Source organism: Bombina bombina, chromosome 9 (assembly GCF_027579735.1).
Source record: "Bombina bombina isolate aBomBom1 chromosome 9, aBomBom1.pri, whole genome shotgun sequence".
NCBI classification, from domain to species: domain Eukaryota; kingdom Metazoa; phylum Chordata; class Amphibia; order Anura; family Bombinatoridae; genus Bombina; species Bombina bombina.
Genome location: NC_069507.1, coordinates 215,288,639 through 215,309,266, shown reverse-complemented (window position 1 = coordinate 215,309,266; position 20,628 = coordinate 215,288,639). Strand labels below are relative to the sequence as shown.

At 39.7% G+C, this 20,628-nt stretch overlaps 1 protein-coding gene across 1 annotated transcript in view; it reads left to right on the top strand.

Moving 5' to 3' along the window:
• The window catches only part of BUB3 (BUB3 mitotic checkpoint protein), a 51,637-nt gene that overhangs the window by 9,460 nt on the left and 21,549 nt on the right, over nt 1-20,628 (top strand). The window contains exons 2-4 of the mRNA XM_053692612.1: nt 4,580-4,774; nt 4,867-4,936; nt 12,639-12,790. Of these exons, the coding sequence (XP_053548587.1) occupies nt 4,580-4,774; nt 4,867-4,936; nt 12,639-12,790 (417 nt within the window). The remainder of the gene's footprint in view (nt 1-4,579; nt 4,775-4,866; nt 4,937-12,638; nt 12,791-20,628) is intronic.

Here is a 20,628-nt window from a genome sequence, read left to right as displayed (position 1 = left end):
CCGGCAGCCCCACCAGTTTTTTTTAATGACGTTTTCTCTGCTATTCAATCACATTCTGCCATGTTTGTAAGAAAAGAAGAAAGAAAAGTTCTTTAGTGAATGAGTTCACGTGGGACTGCTCTAAAACAGAGCTGTGCATAAAGCAGGAACAACAAGGGGGGCTGAGCAAACGGATGCCGCAATAAAATAGTAAGAATCAAAGAATATAAAAAACGTTATCGTTTCCCCCCCCCCGAAATAAGGTTAGTGACTCGACTGTTCAGATGTATTTTCAAATCAAGCTTACCAGACTATATAAATGTACCATCACTTTAGGGAGCATGATACAAAACAGGAACTTTATGTTACAGCTGCTACATTGCTCTCTATTATTGTTTAGTGCTGTTTTTTTAAATATATTTTGTGTTACTCTAAAAAATGTAAAGGTCACATGATGCATTGTGCACATTATACAGCTGTAAAAAAGGGGACAATATCACTAATCTGTTAGTTGCACTGCTTCTGTCACAGGCTTTTTTTTGGCATTGTGATATCTAGGTAAGAGAGAAAAAAAAACGCATTTAAAAATCCTCTGTCCGATTTAACAAAAAAATGGCTTTAATCACCATTTGATTTGGCTGCACCACATGCCAATCTTATCTGTACTGATGTTTTTGTAGATTCTCAAAAGAAATGTAATGCATCAAGTTTTTTTCTTTATGAACCTACGTCTAAAATGTTGAACTTCTGTAGCCCATTCAATGTAAATCAGAATTTGTTGTTCAGCAAAGCATCCATAATTTTTAAGGTGTAAACTTCGTAAATAGCACTGTGAAAAAAAAAAAAATCTTTGTTTATGTAGCACTTTGCTTTTGTTACAACCTAAAAATTCAACAGTGATTTCTTGTTTGAACTTGATTATGGTGAAATATAGGCATGACAATTTGTTTTGTGGCAAATGCTGAATAAGGCTGCAGTTGTTTGTTTATTTGTTGGCACTGCATTTATTAGGGTCAATATGCCATATTAGAAATTAGTTTTTTAAATAAAGACTGAATAACAAAATAATTCACATCAGCAACTGTCATATGGGAAACTTTGTTAAAGTGAAAGTCAACCATAGCGTTTTTGAAACCCTAGGGTTGACTGTTGAAACAAATAAAGGGCACTTTCATTCATGAAGTATTAGATACTTCATGCAGAAAGTGCCTTTATTATTTTCAATGGTTTGTCGTTCTTAGCTGCTACAGCAGCCCACGGCAAAAAAATATTTTTCTAAGAGGTGAAAACGTCACCTCTTATAAAAAAATTTTTTGGGCCGTCGGCTGCCGTAGCAGCTAAGAACGGTTGAAACGAATAAAGGCACTTTCTGCATTAAGTATCCAATACTTCATGAATGAAAGTGCCCTTCTATTTGTTTCAACAGGCAGCCCTAGCGTTTCAAAAACGCTATGGTTGACTTTCACTTTAAATATGTAACTTAAAGGGACAGTGAACACTTCCGTTAACATTATTTGATATTGGAAAATAAAAGCCGAAGATCCGCCTGCACTATACCCCTTCTGCCTTGCCACCTTACTTCTGTACTAATCACTGTCGCTAACTTCGCCAATACTGGGTAACTATGGCAGCCGAACTCCCCCCTTGTGCTTGCAATTTCTGACCGAGGATTGGATTCTGATTTGCTGATCATTTGAAGAAGGCAGCTACGTAACGGTGGGGGGAGTTTGGCTGCCATATTTACCCGGTATTAGAGAAGTTAGTGACAGTAATTAGTACAGAAGCAAGGCGGCAAGGCAGAAGGGGTATAGTGCAGGCGGATCTTCGGCTTTTAGTTTCCAATATCAAATAATGTTAACAGAAGTGTTGACTGTCCCTTTAAGTATGCTTTGTTTTATACCCTGCTTTATTTCATTATTGGTATCACATTCTGTTTATAAACAAAATACCACTGTATATAATACAGCTGAAAAACAGGGTAATGGAAAAAAATTATGAGAACAATGTTTTAATAAACTGTGATTTATTTTGCTGTCATTTCTGTTACAACTTTATCTGTATTCTAGAATAATACTTATGTTTATAACTGTCTAAACCCTTTGATATAATAAAGTTTGCTGTACTCTGCAATTACCAGCAGATCTCTGGAACAGAGCATGGTTAATTGAGATAGGCCTGTTTATGCAGGCTGTTTTGTAGAAGAGAATCTGTGAAATTAAATTTGCTTGAAGCCAGTGGCATATTTTTATTTAAACGTCTGTAGTATATAATTACTTTATTGATCCAAGAGGAAATGAGTTGCGTTAGTGGGCCCTTTTTATTTTATTAGTGGCTTCATAAAGGCCTCTGTTTAGTAAAGACATATGTCTTAAACCAATCATAGTTTCTGGTAATTTAGGAGGTTAAAATACTTAGTAATTAGTGACAGATCTTGTTACAGAGAAGACATTCCTTATACATTTATTAATATAGTTGCCACCAGAACAGGCCTCATTAGAAGGGAAAAAAATCACATCTTATTGCTTTCTCTGAAGGATACAACTAATCAAAGATTTTAAACTATGGATTTTTTTGCATGTCTTTGCATTACTGTATCTTATAATAATTTGTGTCTTTAGTTGTCATTCACTTGGATTACGACTTGTTTATAAAATCTTTAAAACTGACTAAAGCAATTTCAAATTGAAAATACCTGCTAGACATGATGATGTATTCATAGCAAAGATTAGTCTTAGAATAAAATGTACATGTATTTTTTGTAGTTATATTAGTTTGTTTGAAAATTGAATATATAAATATAAAAGTTAAGATTCTATAAAGTAATGAGTGCTGCCATGTTTAAACTTGTTTCCTATTTTCTTGCTTGCTGAGGACAATAAGGGACAGATATAAAACGGGCAGTAAAAATACTTTGCAAACAAGGCTGTGAGGATACACAAAGCGAGATCCATGAATACATGGTTTGATGTTTGCTGTAGAGGAACTCGAGTGGCCTGCACAGAGCCCTGACCTATACCCCATTGAACACCTTTAGGATGAATTGGCAATACGATTGCGAGTCAGACCCTCTTGTCCAACGCCAGTGCCTTATGTCACAAATGCTCTTTTGGGTGAAAGAGTACCAATTCCCACAAACATACCCCAAACTCTTCTGGAAAGCCTTCTCACAAGCTGTTATAGCTGCAAAAGGGGTCTAACTCCATACTAATGTCCATGGTTTTTGAATGGGACTTTCCAAAAGATCATATAGTTGTGATGGTCATCTGTCCACATACTTATCTCCTAGCATGCTGCAGCCTAAAGATCAGAGGAAACATGGAGTAAGTGGAGTTGCACTTTCTACCTTAAAGGCATATGAAACCTAATTTTTTTTTTTTCTTTCATAATTCTTATAGAGCATACGATTTTAAGCAACTTTCTAATTTACTCCTATTTATCAAATTTTCTTTGTTCTCTTGATATCTTTATTGGAAAGAGCAGAAATGTAAGCTTAGGAGACGTACCGGGCTGCAGAATGGCTGCTGCACAACTTAAAGGGACATTACAGCCAAAATTGGAATGCAAATGGATGCATTTCAGTTTTGGATAGAATCATTTTTTGTAATATACATGTATTTGCAAAAAATGCTTTTAATACAAGCTATAGCTCTTTCAAATGTGTATTGTATGCATAGTGCACCAGCATTTTAAACACAGCACTTGCTCAGAGAGCCTAAGGTGCTTGTACCATCTGGTAAGGTCTCAATTTTATTGCTGACATGATACAGGCCCCACTGGTGCTCTGAACAGCTGCAGTATTTAAAATGCTGGTGCGCTAAGAATATCTAGCTATGCTTCACATGCACGTGCAGAAAAAAATGTCAACACTTAAATAGTGATAACTTGTATTAGATGCTTTTTTTTGCCAGTACATGTATTTTCTATTCATAGGTGTAATTCATCTATGATCATTTTAATCTGAATGTCCCTTTTAAACTGTGTTTAATACATTTGATTTGTGCCTTGAGGCAGCTTTTTTTTGCACTAGTATGTCCCTTTAATTTCCTTTAAAATGTTTTAGATATCGATACAACATTGGTTGGCACACATGCATACATGAAGCATTAAATGAAGTTAGTTACAGCATTTGGTCCTACAATTATACATGCTTGACGTCAACAAAACATACTAAAATACAAACAAGTTTGTCACATTCATTTGTAGTCTACTATAGACCTGTGGACTATACTTCACTGCCAATGGCAAAACCCGCAGCTCTTGCTGATCTTTGCCTATTGGACCTTGTCTCAAATTAACTGCCTGAGTCACTGAGTGCGAATACAGCTTTCATTAAGTGCTAGGTGAGCACCCAGTGTTGTTTTGCCAATGTATCACAGTAGTGCTAAAACACTACATTAGCGTGCGCTGGTATTACACAGTGGAGCGCAAATATCTTTCATGAAAGCAATATTTAGTGCACCACTTGTAATCTGGCCCTTTATGTAGTATGGAGATTATATTGTCTCTGCAGCTTTGAAGTAAGTTTTTTTTTTTTGGGTTTTATTTTTAAAATATTTCATTCTTCCTTCAGTTTTATTTAGATTTTTTTTTTGTTTTTTAGATGACTGGATCCAACGAGTTTAAGTTAAGCCAGGCCCCTGAAGATGGAATTTCCGCTGTCAAATTCAGCCCAAGTTCTTCCCAGTTCCTGCTGGTCTCTTCCTGGGACACATCTGTCCGTCTTTATGATGTGTCTGCAAACACTATGAGACTGAAATACCAGCACACAGGGCCAGTATTGGATTGTGCTTTTTATGTAAGTATTATTGTTAGCAATTAATACAAACTTTGGGCTTTTTTTATTTTTTACTTTCAAAACTGCTACTCTAAATGGCATTTCTTTTATAGGATCCTACTCATGCCTGGAGTGGAGGTTTGGATCATCAGTTAAAAATGCATGATCTGAACACAGATGGAGGTAAGCACATGGACTAGCCGCATTATTCATGGTCTTTGGGCTGCTGATTGCGAGCAGGAGGACTGATTCGATTACTTCTGTTCCCAATGGCAATTATTGCAAAAAACTCAATGTTATCAATTGCAAATATGAAGTTTTTTTTCTTCATAATTATGAAATTAAGAAACTGTATAATCTTTTCAGAAATAGACTTAAAGGGATACTCAAGTCAAAATTAAACTTTCATGATTCAGATAGAGCAGCAATTTTAACCAAGTCTCTAATTTACTCCTATTAATTTTTCTTTGTTCTCTTGGTATCTTTATTTGAAAAAGCTGGAATGTAAGCATAGGAGCTGGCCCATTTTTGGTTCAGCACAGTGGGTAGTGTTTGATTGGTGGCTACATTTAGGCACCAATCGGTAAGCGCTACCCAGGTGCTGGGTGCCAGCAGCACTCGGTTGACACAGTAATCAGTCATGCCTCCGATTTTAAAAACTTTAATTTTAAAAAGTAAAAACACATTAAGGGAATAAGTTACCCTCTGATATGACAAAACTGCAACGCGTTTCTCAGCTATAAGTGCTGTTTCATCAGGCACTTTGTTGTTCCCTTAATGTGTTTTTAATCGGAGGCACAACTGATTCCTGTGTACCTTGAACTGGTAGCCTCTCTGGGTGATTTTGCCCACCTGGAGCCTTTATATCCGGAACCAGCAGCTGCTGTGGGTGATTACCCCTACCTAGAATTCCCAGACTGTGTGAATCAGCACAACTGAGTGCTGCCGGCTTTGAGTACATATCTTTATGAGCTGTATATTACCTTATTGCACTAGGAGGCGTTTGTTTCTGTATTTCAGAGTGAAGTCTTTTAACCCTATGAAGAGCGACCTTGGTGGAACATAAGAATTGTTCATAAACTATTTGGACATTAGTTCTTAATTTGTGACTCTCACCTTTTTGTAAATTTGAATATCATTATAAATGTTATTGTTATTCTGTGCACCCCCTAATACCTAGAGTGTTATGCAAAACTGGGGAATGGGTAATAAAGAGATTATCTATCTTTTTAAACAATAAAATTTTCTCCAACATTGGTGTGTCCGGTCCACGGCGTCATCCTTACTTCTGGGATATCTCTTCCCCAACAGGAAATGGCAAAGAGTCCCAGCAAAGCTGGCCATATAGTCCCTCCTAGGCTCCGCCCACCCCAGTCATTCTCTTTGCCGTTGCACAGGCAACATCTCCACGGAGATGGTTAAGAGTTTTTTGGTGTTTAAATGTAGTTTTTATTCTTCTATCAAGTGTTTGTTATTAGGGCTGCAACAACTAATCGGTAAGTTTGATCATAAAAATAGCTGTCAACAAATCTCATTATCAATTAGGTGGTCAGCGATTAGTTGGTCAGTTGCACAGTACCAGCTGCTTTAATCTGATGATCTACTGCAACTAAGATTGTGCAAAAAAAATTGAATTTATTTATTTTTTTAATCGTTTTTCTATCCGATTAATCGGACAATAATCATCCGATTAATCGGATAGAAAAAATAAAAAAAAAATAAAAATGTTTGCACAATACCATGTGCAGGAGTTCATCGGATTGAAGCAGCTGGTGCTGTGCAATTAACCAACTAATCGCTGACCACCTAATTGATAATGAGATTCTTTGACAACTATTTTTATGATCAATCTTGCCGATTAGTTGTTGCAGCCCTATTTGTTATTTTAAAATAGTGCTGGTATGTACTATTTACTCTGAAACAGAAAAGGATGAAGATTTCTGTTTGTGAGAGGAAGATGATTTTAGCAGACAGTAACTAAAATCGATTGCTGTTTCCACATAGGACTGTTGAGATGAAATAACTTCAGTTGGGGGAAACAGTTAGCAGACTTTTCTGCTTAAGGTATGACTAGCCATATTTCTAACAAGACCATGTAATGCTGGAAGGCTGTCATTTCCCCTCATGGGGACCGGTAATCCATTTTCTTAGTCAAACAAACAGAATAAAGGGCTTAATATGGGCTATAAAACTGGTAGACATTTTTATGGGCTAAATAGATTGCTTTATTTGGGCATTTTATTCATATTTATGCTGACAATTCACATTTATAAACTTGGGGAAAGTTTATTAAACGGCAGGCACTATGTTAGACACCTTTTCCAGTCAGGGGGCCTTCCTAGTTGTAGGCTGAGCCTCATTTTCGCGCCATTACTGCACAGTTGTTTTTTGAGAGCAGGGCATGCAGATGCATGTGTGAGGATCTGAAAGTTGCTGGAAAAGTTTCTAGAAGGCGTCAATTGGTATCGTATTCCCCTCTGGGCTTGGTTAGGTCTCAGCAAAGGCTATAGCTGGGACTGTATAGGGGTTAAATTTGTAAACGGCTCCGGTTCCGTTATTTTAAGGGTTAAAGATCTGAAATTTGATGTGCAATACTCTTAATGCTTTAAGACACTGTGGTGAAATTTTGGTAATTTTTGAACAATTCCTTCATACTTTTTCACATATTCAGTAATAAAGTGTTTTCTGTTTAAAATTTAAAGAGACAGTAACGGTTTTGTTTTAATACGTTTTTTGTGCTTTATTGACAAGTTTAAGCCTGTTTAACATGTCTGTGCCTTCGGATAAGCTATGTTCTATATGTATGAAAGCCAATGTGTCTCCCAATTTAAATTTGTGTGATAATTGTGCCATAGCATCCAAACAAAGTAAGGACAGTACTGCCACAAATAATGATATTGCCCAAGATGATTCCTCAGATGAGGGGAGTAAACATGATACTACATCATCTCCTACTGTGTCTACACCAGTTTTGCCCACGCAGGAGGCCCCTAGTACATCTAGCGCGCCAATGCTTATTACCATGCAACAATTAACGGCTGTAATGGATAACTCCATAGCAAATATTTTATCCAAAATGCCTACTTATCAGAGAAAGCGCGATTGCTCTGTTTTAAACACTGAAGAGCAGGAGGGCGCTGATGATAATTGTTCTGTCATACCCTCACACCAATCTGAAGGGGCCATGAGGGAGGTTTTGTCAGATGGGGAAATTTCAGATTCAGGAAAAATTTCTCAACAAGCTGAACCTGATGTTGTGACATTTAAATTTAAATTAGAACATCTCCGCGCACTGCTTAAGGAGGTGTTATCTACTCTGGACGATTGTGACAACTTGGTCATTCCAGAGAAATTATGCAAGATGGACAAGTTCCTAGAGGTTCCGGTGCACCCCGACGCTTTTCCTATACCCAAGCGGGTGGCGGACATAGTGAATAAGGAGTGGGAAAAGCCCGGCATACCTTTTGTTCCCCCCCCTATATTTATGAAATTATTTCCTATGGTCGACCCCAGAAAGGACTTATGGCAGACAGTCCCTAAGGTCGAGGGGGCAGTTTCTACTCTAAACAAACGCACTACTATTCCTATCGAGGATAGTTGTGCTTTCAAAGATCCTATGGATAAAAAAATTGGAGGGTTTGCTTAAAAAGATTTTTGTACAGCAAGGTTACCTTCTACAACCAATTTCGTGCATTGTTCCTGTCACTACAGCAGCGTGGTTCTGGTTCGAGGAACTAGAAAACTCGCTTAGTAGAGAGACTCCATATGAGGAGGTTATGGACAGAGTTCACGCACTTAAGTTGGCTAACTCTTTTATTTTAGATGCCGCTTTACAATTAGCTAGATTAGCGGCGAAAAATTCAGGGTTTGCTATTGTGGCGCGCAGAGCGCTTTGGCTAAAGTCTTGGTCAGCGGATGTGTCATCCAAGACAAAATTGCTTAACATCCCTTTCAAAGGTAAAACTCTATTTGGACCAGAATTGAAAGAGATTATTTCAGACATCACTGGGGGAAAGGGCCACACCCTTCCACAAGATAGGCCTTTCAAGGCCAAGAATAAGTCTAATTTTCGTTCCTTTCGCAATTTCAGGAACGGACCGGCCTCTAATTCTGCATCCTCTAAGCAAGAGGGTAATGCCTCACAACCCAAACCAGCCTGGAAACCGATGCAAGGCTGGAACAAGGGTAAGCAGGCCAAGAAGCCTGCCGCTGCTAACAAAACAGCATGAAGGAGTAGCCCCCGATCCGGGACCGGATCTAGTGGGGGGCAGACTCTCTCTCTTTGCTCAGGCTTGGGCAAGAGATGTTCAGGATCCCTGGGCGCTAGAAATAGTTTCTCAGGGTTATCTCCTGGAATTCAGGGAACTACCCCCAAGGGGAAGGTTCCACATGTCTCACTTATCCTCAAACCAAATAAAGAGACAGGCGTTCTTACATTGTGTAGAAGACCTGTTAAAGATGGGAGTGATACACCCAGTTCCAATAAAGGAACAAGGAATGGGATTTTATTCCAATCTGTTCGTAGTTCCCAAAAAAGAGGGAACTTTCAGACCAATTTTGGATTTGAAGATCCTAAACAAATTTCTCAGGGTACCATCGTTCAAGATGGAAACCATTCGAACGATTCTACCCACTATCCAGGAAAGTCAATTTATGACTACCGTGGATCTAAAGGATGTGTACCTACATATTCCTATCCACAAAGAACATCATCAGTTCCTAAGGTTCGCCTTTCTGGACAAGCATTACCAGTTTGTGGCCCTCCCATTCGGGTTAGCCACTGCTCCAAGGATTTTCACAAAGGTACTAGGGTCCCTTCTAGCGGTTCTAAGACCGAGGGGCATTGCAGTAGTACCTTACTTGGACGACATTCTAATACAAGCGTCGTCCCTGTCAAAAGCAAAGGCTCATACAGACATCGTTCTGGCCTTTCTCAGATCACACGGATGGAAGGTGAACATAGAAAAAAGTTCTCTGTCTCCGTCGACAAGAGTTCCCTTCTTGGGAACAATAATAGATTCCTTAGAAATGAGGATTTTTCTGACAGAGGTCAGAAAGTCAAAACTTCTAAGCACTTGTCAAGTTCTTCATTCTGTTCCTCGTCCTTCCATAGCGCAGTGCATGGAAGTAGTAGGGTTGATGGTTGCAGCAATGGACATAGTTCCTTTTGCACGAATTCATCTAAGACCATTACAACTGTGCATGCTCAAACAGTGGAATGGGGACTATACAGACTTGTCTCTAATGATTCAAGTAGATCAGAAGACCAGAGATTCACTCCGTTGGTGGCTGACCCTGGACAATCTATCCCAGGGAATTAGCTTCCGCAGACCAGAGTGGGTCATTGTCACGACCGACGCCAGTCTAGTGGACTGGGGCGCGGTCTGGGAATCCCTGAAAGCTCAGGGTCTATGGTCTCGGGAAGAGTCTCTTCTCCCGATAAACATTCGGGAACTGAGAGCGATATTCAATGCTCTCAGGACTTGGCCTCAACTAGCAAAGGCCAGATTCATAAGATTCCAATCAGACAACATGACGACCGTTGCTTATATCAATCATCAGGGGGGAACAAGGAGTTCCCTGGCGATGAAAGAAGTGACCAAAATAATTAAATGGGCAGAGGATCACTCCTGCCACCTGTCTGCGATCCACATCCCAGGTGTGGAAAACTGGGAGGCGGATTATCTGAGTCGTCAGACATTCCATCCGGGGGAGTGGGAACTCCACCCGGAGATCTTTGCCCAAATAACTTAATTATGGGGCATTCCAGACATGACTCGTCAGAACTTCAAGGTTCCTTGCTACGGGTCCAGATCCAGGGATCCCAAGGCGACTCTAGTAGATGCACTTGTAGCCCCTTGGACCTTCAACCTAGCTTATGTATTTCCACCGTTTCCTCTCATTCCCAGGCTGGTAGCCAGGATCAATCAGGAGAGGGCCTCGGTGATCTTGATAGCTGCAGACCTGGTGAATATGTCATCGGTTCCAACATGGAAGCTACCTTTGAGACAGGACCTTCTTGTTCAGGGTCCATTCGAACATCCAAATCTGGTTTCCCTCCAGCTGACGGCTTGGAGATTGAACGCTTGATTCTATCGAAGCGTGGGTTTTCAGATTCCGTGATAGATACTCTGGCTCAGGCCAGAAAACCGGTAACTAGAAAGATTTACCATAAGATATGGAAAAGATATATCTGTTGGTGTGATTCCAAAGGATTCCCATGGAATAAGATAAAAATTCCTAGGATTCTCTCCTTTCTACAAGAAGGTTTGGAGAAAGGATTATCTGCAAGTTCTCTAAAGGGACAGATCTCTGCTTTATCTGTCTTACTACACAAAAGACTGGCAGCTGTGCCAGATGTTCAAGCATTTGTTCAGGCTCTGGTTAGGATTGTTTACAGACCTTTGACTCCTCCCTGGAGTCTAAATCTAGTTCTTTCAGTTCTTCAAGGGGTTCCGTTTGAACCTTTACATTCCATAGATATGAAGTTACTATCTTGGAAAGTTTTGTTTTTGGTTGCTATTTCTTCTGCTAGAAGAGTTTCTGAGTTATCTGCTCTGCAGTGTTCTCCGCCCTATCTGGTGTTCCATGCAGATAAGGTGGTTTTGCGTACTAAGCCTGGTTTTCTTCCAAAGGTTGTTTCTAACAAAAATATTAACCAGGAGATAGTTGTACCTTCTTTGTGTCCGAATCCAGTTTCAAAGAAGGAACGTTTGTTACACAATTTGCACGTAGTCCGTGCTCTAAAATTCTATTTAGAGGCTACAAAAGATTTCAGACAAACATCTTCTTTGTTTGTTGTTTATTCTGGTAAAAGGAGAGGTCAAAAAGCGACTTCTACCTCTCTTTCCTTTTGGCTTAAAAGCATCATCCGATTGGCTTATGAGACTGCCGGACGGCAGCCTCCTGAAAGAATTACAGCTCACTCCACTAGGGCTGTGGCTTCCACATGGGCCTTCAAGAACGAGGCTTCTGTTGACCAGATATGTAAGGCAGCGACTTGGTCTTCACTGCACACTTTTGCCAAATTTTACAAATTTGATACTTTTGCTTCTTCGGAGGCTATTTTTGGGAGAAAGGTTTTGCAAGCTGTGGTGCCTTCCGTTTAGGTGACCTGATTTGCTCCCTCCCTTCATCCGTGTCCTAAAGCTTTGGTATTGGTTCCCACAAGTAAGGATGACGCAGTGGACCGGACACACCAATGTTGGAGAAAACAGAATTTATGCTTACCTGATAAATTACTTTCTCCAACGGTGTGTCCGGTACACGGCCCGCCCTGGTTTTTTAATCAGGTCTGATGAATTATTTTCTCTAACTACAGTCACCACGGTACCATATGGTTTCTCCTATATTTTTCCTCCTGTCCGTCGGTCGAATGACTGGGGTGGGCGGAGCCTAGGAGGGACTATATGGCCAGCTTTGCTGGGACTCTTTGCCATTTCCTGTTGGGGAAGAGATATCCCACAAGTAAGGATGTGCCGTGGACCGGACACACCGCTGGAGAAAGTAATTTATCAGGTAAGCATAAATTCTGTTTTTCAAGTAGACTGTCCCTTTAACTTTGCCATATACAGTATGTCACTGATTTGCAGTTTCTTATCTTTTTTTACTGAGGCCAAAAAATGGCGATTGTGTTAACACAATGACAGTGGTAAGCCCTTTTGTTTTCAGACTGAAGCCCAGATTAGCTCCTCCAAGTAAGGAAAGTGGTGGGTGGAGCTTGACCAATTAAAGAACCATTCCAGCAAACACGATGTTAATTTGTTCTAATATAGTTTAGATTCTGCTGATTTGTTAATCTATTGGAAGACTGCAGACACTGGTGTAATTGCAAAGTGTTTACTTTCCCTACATTGACTAGTGACCCTGAATTTTGTTATTTCAGATACTGTAGTTGGAAGTCATGATGCACCCATTAGATGTGTGGAGTTTTGCCCAGAGGTGAATGTAATAGTGACTGGAAGTTGGGATCAGACTGTGAAACTGTGGGATCCACGCACACCATGCAATGCAGGGACTTTCTCTCAGCCAGATAAGGTCTGTGGATATTATTTCACATGTTTGTGTGTATTAACCCTTTCGTGACAGGGTTAAAGTGTCTACATCGGAACACCTGTTCCGATGTAGACAAATTGAAACTACGCGATCGTGCATACGATCGCGAGATTTCAATTATTGGATCGCATCTGGGGGGCGTCCCTACAACCCTAGGAACGCCCTCCAGACCGCGATCAAGTCCTTGAAGCGCAGAAGGCTTCAGGACAGCCGTTTGATATGACGTTCTATTCCGTCATAACAGCTTTAAAGCCCAGTGTAAATATGACGGAATAGAACGGCATAACGGCGTTAAAAGGTTAATGAGCTGTTTGCTATGTATTGCATTACAAATGATAAACTTTTGTATTTTGGTACGATTAACTTTTTTCTTTGAGTACTGCAAACTATATTTCACTTTTCTGTTTTCCCCCACATCTCAATAAGATTATAGTGCTCGTATTTAAGTTATTACATTCTTTTCTCCTTCATATTTTCCACTAAGTTACTGTGTCAAAATGAAGCAGGAAAGGTTTTGCTTCTAGTAAATCAACAGAGCACTTCTGTGCCTGTGCTTCCCCTTAAATATACTGGCCAGTTTGGAGTCGTCATTATAGGCCCTGCACTCCATCTAAATGGCTGTCATTTTCACCCCATCACGACTGAATCTACTTCTGGCGAGACCTTTGTGCAGAACAGAATAATTGCATTGTTTCTTGGTTTGATTTATGGATGTATGTGGCCAGTAAAAGGCTATGATGAATAGCTGACAGGACAGCATATAATAGATGACCACTGGGAAGCCGCCTACCTATTGGCTCAGACAGCTCGGCATGTCAGGTTTCTTTCCTTTCCTTTTTTTTTTTTTTCATACTCCTGATAAATGTGTCCACCCAGTCAGCTGCATGACACGCTGGTTTGGGATGATTGATGAGACTGCTGGATAGAAAGACTACTTCCAATCCAGGTGTGACACCAGTTTGTAAAGAAGATTTAGGATTTGCAGTGTTGCTGACGAGATTGTTTCATTAGGATTTTTCTTTTCCTTCCCTTCATGTGTGTTATAGTTGCAGTATGTCTTGGTAATGGTGGCAGATGTTATACCTGTGACATTGGTATAAAGTGGCTTACTTTACTGGCTCCATTTATATTTTCTATATTTTTTTTTGGTGGTTAAACTTATTTTTTTTTATGTCTTCACATTTTACAATATTAATGCAGAAAAGGAAAACAAGTTTTAAATAATTTGTAAAAGTGATGAAAATAAAAAATTAACAACTGAAATTTTCTCAGACCTATCTCTTGAGTGCATTTCACTAGGCTTCTAATGCAAGTTGCTTGTCCTTACTATTGAAGCATTGACATCAAAATGTTGACATGACGTATAGTGACAGGAAAATGCTAGATAGAATGATGCATTCAAGGAAAAGATTAGTCAGAGAATAACATGTATATGTATTATATATATATATATATATATATATATATATATATATATATTTATTTATTTATGTATTTATTATTATATTATTATTATCTTGTTTAAAATTTAAGGTATTTTCTCCACTACCAGGTCTGTTAACCCAATCAGTGTCTGTCAGTTTTAGGGTATCCGGCTTATGTGTCTTAATAAAATGCTTTGCTATGGCTGAACAGGGATCCTCAGATATATAAAGATGTTGACATATGCAGCGGTTCTATACTGTTTTGTAAAACACAGTAAATTATGCAACAAAATGTGATCTATTATTGGTATGTAGGATGATAAATCATACACTCTACAGGTAAATATTGACTGGAATTGTGTACTTATCACCTGACACTTAAAGGGACAGTGTAGATCAATTTTTATATAACTGCATGTAATAGACACTATTTTAGAAGAGTGTGCACAGATACTGATGTAAACATCCAGAATAAAACCTTTTAAAAACGTACTTAGATGCTCCCAGTTTAGCACTGTTGATAAAGTTAGGCTGGAATACTCAGGGAAAGGGTCTGAGAAAGCAGGAGGAGCAGACCCCTCCCCTGCAAATGAAAAGACAGATTACACAAACAGGAGCAAGCAGGAATCTCTAGACTTCAGTATACATCTGATACTTTGGGGTTTGGTTAGGAGTCTGAAAATCAGCGCAATGTTATTAAAAAATTAACAAAACTGTACATTGTTACAAAAATACTCCCAGATGGGCTATATAAATGGATCATCTATAAAACTTTTATGCATAGAAAAATCTAGTGTACCAGTGGTAGCCCAAATGTGCCTAAATTGATTGCTGAAAGTTGTACCAACAGTCTGTGTTTCTGTCTTTGGCTTATTTCTAGATTGATTAAAAATCCTTATATCCAGCAATGTCAACATGTCCATAGAGTCTACAGCAGTATTAATGATGTTAATTGATTAACCCCTCTGTATATTAAAACCTCTTTAATTGGTAACTTTTTAATCACAAACAAAAATGTTTGTCACTAACAAAACCATCCTGATTAAGTCTAATTAACTGTTCTATAGGCTGTATCCCAAATTGTGTGTGATTAGGATCAAAACTTCTTCTACATAAATTTGAAGGGACCCATTAATTTCTGCTATCATATTCCAAATAGTTTATTTTTTAATGGAAAATTAAAGTTAGAAAAAAAGACATTGCAGAGCGCAGACTTAGAAAAAGTTCAGAGAAGGACCACAAAGCTAATAAGGGGAATGTAGAATTTAAGCTATGAGGAGAGGTTAGCAAAACTGGGTCTGTTTTCTCTAGAAAATAGACGCTTGAGTAATATATATAAGGCCCATATACAGAGATGGCAGAAGCTCTGATAATTCTAAGAAAATTATTTGTGACAAGGTCACAATTTGAAAAGAAAATTAAAACACTTTGAGATGGTAATATAAAATTTATATATATATATACTCTGCAATATACTTTCATCATTTACGTTGTTCCCTTTTCCTGTAATTCCATTCTGAAATTGAGATTTTCAGTTCCTGTTAGAAATGGAAGTGCAGAACACTGTTATATTCCACACAGCCATTGGCTGCACACTCTAGTGACCTATTAATAACTGTCTCTAATTGGCCACATCAGAGAAGGTAACCTAAGTTACAACATGACAGCTTGCATTGTTTTATAGACACTAAAACTTTACACTTATTTTGTCAATATTTAAACAGCTAATGAAACATTCAAAATACATCTACGTGCTATTCTCAGACTAATCTATTTTTTTTTTTAAATGCTTGGTCCAAGAAATATATCTAATGGATTTTAACTTTTTTGATAGTGAATACAATCCAGGCACATTTTAACAGTTACATCGACATGAAACCCAATTTTTTTCTTTTAGGATTCAGATAGAACGTACATTTTTTTTTTTTTTTTTTAAAACAACTTTCCAATATACTTCTGTTATCAAATCTGCTTTATCCCTATACTATCCTTTGCTGAAGGAGCTACTGAGAGCTAGCTGAACACATCTTGTCAGCCACACAGTATACAAATATATATATATATATATATATATATATATATATATATATATATATATATATATAACATATTTTTTTACTGCTGCAAAAAATTGCCTGCATATACATCAAGAGACAACTATCTTTTTTTAAATAATATTGGGAACTTAGTCACACAATATGGCCATATTTTGCTTAGCCAGTCACCGCTTACATACCTCTTTGATACCTCTTTGTTTGTGTAATTACTGGGTCATATTGGCAGCACTCCCAGATGTTGATTTAATTTTATATATATATATATATATATATATATATATATATATATATATATATATATAATTTTCTCTTGTAAAGGTGTATCCAGTCCACGGTTCATCCATTACTTGTGGGATATTCTCCTTCCCAACAGGAAGCTGCAAGAGGACACCCATAGCAGAGCTGTCTATATAGCTCCTCCCCTAACTGCCACCCCCAGTCATTCTCTTGCAGCTCGCGACAAGAAAGGAAGTATCAAGAGAGATGTGGTGACTTAGTGTAGTTTTTACCTTCAATCAAAAGTTTATTTTTAAATGGTACTGGCGTTGTACTGTTTTTACTCTCAGGCAGAAATTGGAAGAAGACTTCTGCCTGGAGGTTTGATGATCTTAGCGGTTTGTAACTAAGGTCCATTGCTGTTCTCACACATAACTGAAGAGTATGGAAAGAAAACTTCAGTTGGGGGGACGGTCTGCAGATTGCCTGCTTTGAGGTATGTTCAGTATATTTATTTCTAGAGAGATGATAAGGTCTAGAAAATGCTGACAGTGCCTGGTATATTTAAGGTAAGCCTGATACAGTGATTTAACAACAACTGGGATCATGCTTGCAAAAAGGGATAATATTCATGTTAATACCTATATTACTTAGTGTAAAAAAGTTTGCATGATTTATAAATAAAAACTTTTTTTCTCTGAGGGTGATAAATCTTTATTTGGGGCCTAGTTTGTTAGATTTCTCCTAGGAGTACTTTTTTAAGGCCCTCTGACTTTGAATGCATGGTGGGAGGGGCCTATTTTCATTTTCAGTCTGAGACATCCAGCTTCCCTGAAGGAGTCCTCTGGCTTATAGGACCTCTATAGAGGGTTTTGTTCCTGCAAAAATCGTATTTAAGGGCAGGTAGGAGCCACAGTAGAGCTGTGGCAGTGTGTTTGACTGTTTGTTAACAGGTTTAATGTTTTTCTAATTCGTTTTTGGGCCTGAGGGGTTAATCATCCATTTGCAAGTGGGTGCAATGCTGTTTTAGTCCCTTATACACACTGTAAAAATTTCGTAGAGTTTACTACTTTTTAACACTGTTTTGCAGTTTATGTGCTAGTTTATCTCTCTTAAAGGCACAGTACCGTTTTTATATTATTGCTTTTTTCACATTTATTAAAGTGTTTTCCAAGCTTGCTCGTCTCATTATTAGTCTGTTAAACATGTCTGACATAGAGGAAACTCTTTGTTCATTATGTTTAGAAGCCATTGTGGAACCCCCTCTTAGAATGTGTACCAAATGCACTAACCTTTCTATAAAGACCATATTATGGCTTTTAAAGATATCACCTGAGGTTTCTGAGACTGACAAAAGGGAGGTTATGCCATCTAGCTCTCCCCACGTGTCAGAACCTATAACTCCCACTCAAGGGACGCCAAGTACATCTAGCGCGTCCAATGCGTTTACCTTACAAGTCATGGCGGCAGTTATGAACCATACCGTCACAGAGGTATTGTCCAAACTGCCAGGGTTACAAGGAAAGCGAGACAGCTCTGGGGCTAGAACAAATACAGAGCTCGCTGACTCTTTAGTAGCTATGTCTGATATACCCTCACAATGTGCAGAAGTTGAAGCAGGAGAGCTTCTATCTGTGGGTGACTTCTCTGATTCAGGGAAGGCGTTACTTCAGTCTGACTCTGAAATGACAGCATTTGAATTTAAGCTTGAACACCTCCGCGTGTTGCTCAGGGAGGTTTTAGCGACTCTGGATGACTGTGACACCATTGTAGTCCCAGAGAAATTGTGTAAAATGGACAAATACTTTGCAGTGCCTGTTTACACTGATGTTTTTCCAATCCCTAAGAGGTTTTCAGAAATTATTACTAAGGAATGTGATAGACCAGGTGTACCGTTCTCTCCCCCTCCTGCTTTTAAAAAGATGTTTCCTGTAGATGCCGCTACACGGGACTTGTGGCAGACGGTCTCTAAGGTGGAGGGAGCAGTCTCTACCCTAGCTAAGCGTACAACTATTCCTGTCGAGGACAGTTGTGCTTTCCTAGATCCTATGGATAAAAAATTAGAGGGTTTCCTTAAGAAAATCTTTATACAACAAGGTTTTATTCTCCAGCCTCTTGCATGCATTGCCCCAGTCACTGCTGCAGCGGCTTTCTGGTTTGAGTCACTGGAGGAGGCTCTACAGGTAGAGACCCCGTTGGATGATATCCTTGACAGGCTTAAAGCTCTTAATTTAGCCAATTCATTTGTTTTCTGACGCCGTTTTTCATTTAACCAAGCTAACGGCTAAAAATTCAGGTTTTGCCATTCAGGCGCGTAGGGCGTTATGGCTTAAATCCTGGTCAGCTGATATTACTGGAGGAAAAGGCCACGCCCTTCCCCAGGATAGGTCCAACAAGTTAAGGACCAAACAGACTAATTTTTGTTCCTTTCGAAACTTCAAGAGTGGCGCAGCTTCATCTTCCTCTTCTACAAAACAAGAGGGAAATTTTGCCCAGTCCAAGCCAGTCTGGAGACCTAACCAGGCTTGGAACAAGGGGAAACAGGCCAAAAAGCCTGCTGCTGCCCAAGACAGCATGAAGGAGTAGCCCCCGATCCGGGACCGGATCTAGTGGGGGGCAGACTTTCTCTCTTTGCCCAGGCTTGGGCAAGAGACGTCCAGGATCCCTGGGCTCTGGAGATTGTTTCCCAGGGATATCTTCTGGATTTCAAAGCTTTATCTCCAAAGGGGAGATTTCATCTCTCACAATTATCTGCAAACCAGATAAAGAGAGAGGCATTCTTACATTGCGTTCAAGACTTACTAGTTATGGGAGTGATCCACCCAGTTCCAAAGGAGGAACAGGGGCAGAGCTTCTATTCAAATCTGTTTATAGTTCCCAAGAAAGAGGAAACTTTCAGACCTATCTTGGATCTCAAGATCCTAAACAAATTTCTCAGGGTCCCATCCTTCAAGATGGAGACTATTCGAACCATCCTACCTATGATCCAGGAGGATCAATATATGACTACCGTGGATTTAAAGGATGCTTATCTACATATTCCGATACACAGGGATCATCATCAGTTCCTCAGGTTCGCCTTCCTAGACAGGCATTACCAGTTTGTGGCTCTTCCCTTCGGGTTAGCCATGGCACCAGGAATCTTTACGAAGGTTCTAGGGTCCCTTCTGGCGGTTCTAAGACCGCGGGGTATAGCAGTGGCCCCTTACCTAGACGACATCCTGATACAGGCGTCGACTTTTCAAATCACCAGGTCCCATACGGACATTGTTCTGGCATTCCTGAGGTCTCACGGGTGGAAGGTGAACGAAAGAAAGAGTTTGCTCTCACAAGAGTTTCCTTCCTGATAGATTCAGTAGAAATGAAGATTTATCTGACAGAGGTCAGGTTGTCAAAACTTCTAACTTCCTGCCGTGCTCTTTATTCCACTTCTCATCCGTCAGTGGCTCAGTGTATGGATGTAATCGGATTAATGGTAGCGGCAATGGACATAGTTCCGTTTGCCCGCCTACATCTCAGACCACTGCAACTTTGCATGCTCAATCAGTGGAATGGGGATTACACAGATTTGTCCCCTCTACTACATCTGGATCAAGAGACCAGGGATTCTCTTCTCTGGTGGCTATCTCGGGTCCATCTGTCCAAGGGAATGAGTTTCCGCAGGCCAGAATGGACTATAGTAACGACAGATGCCAGCCTTCTGGGCTGGGGTGCAGCCTGGAACTCCCTGAAGGCTCAGGGATCGTGGACTCAGGAGGAGGCCCTCCTTCCGATAAACATTCTGGAACTAAGAGCGATATGCAATGCTCTTCAGGCTTGGCCTCAGCTAGCTGCGGTCAGGTTCATCAGATTTCCGTTGGACAACATCACGACTGTAGCCTATATCAACCATCAGGGGGGAACAAGGAGCCCCCTGGCAATGTTGGAGGTTTCAAAGATAATTCTATGGGCAGAGGTTCACTCTTGCCATCTCTCAGCTATCCATATCCCAGGAGTAGAGAACTGGGAGGCGGATTTTCTAAGTCGGCAGACTTTTCATCCGGGGGAGTGGGAGCTCCATCCGGAGGTATTTGCCCAGTTGATCCAACTATGGGACAAACCAGAACTGGATCTCATGGCGTCT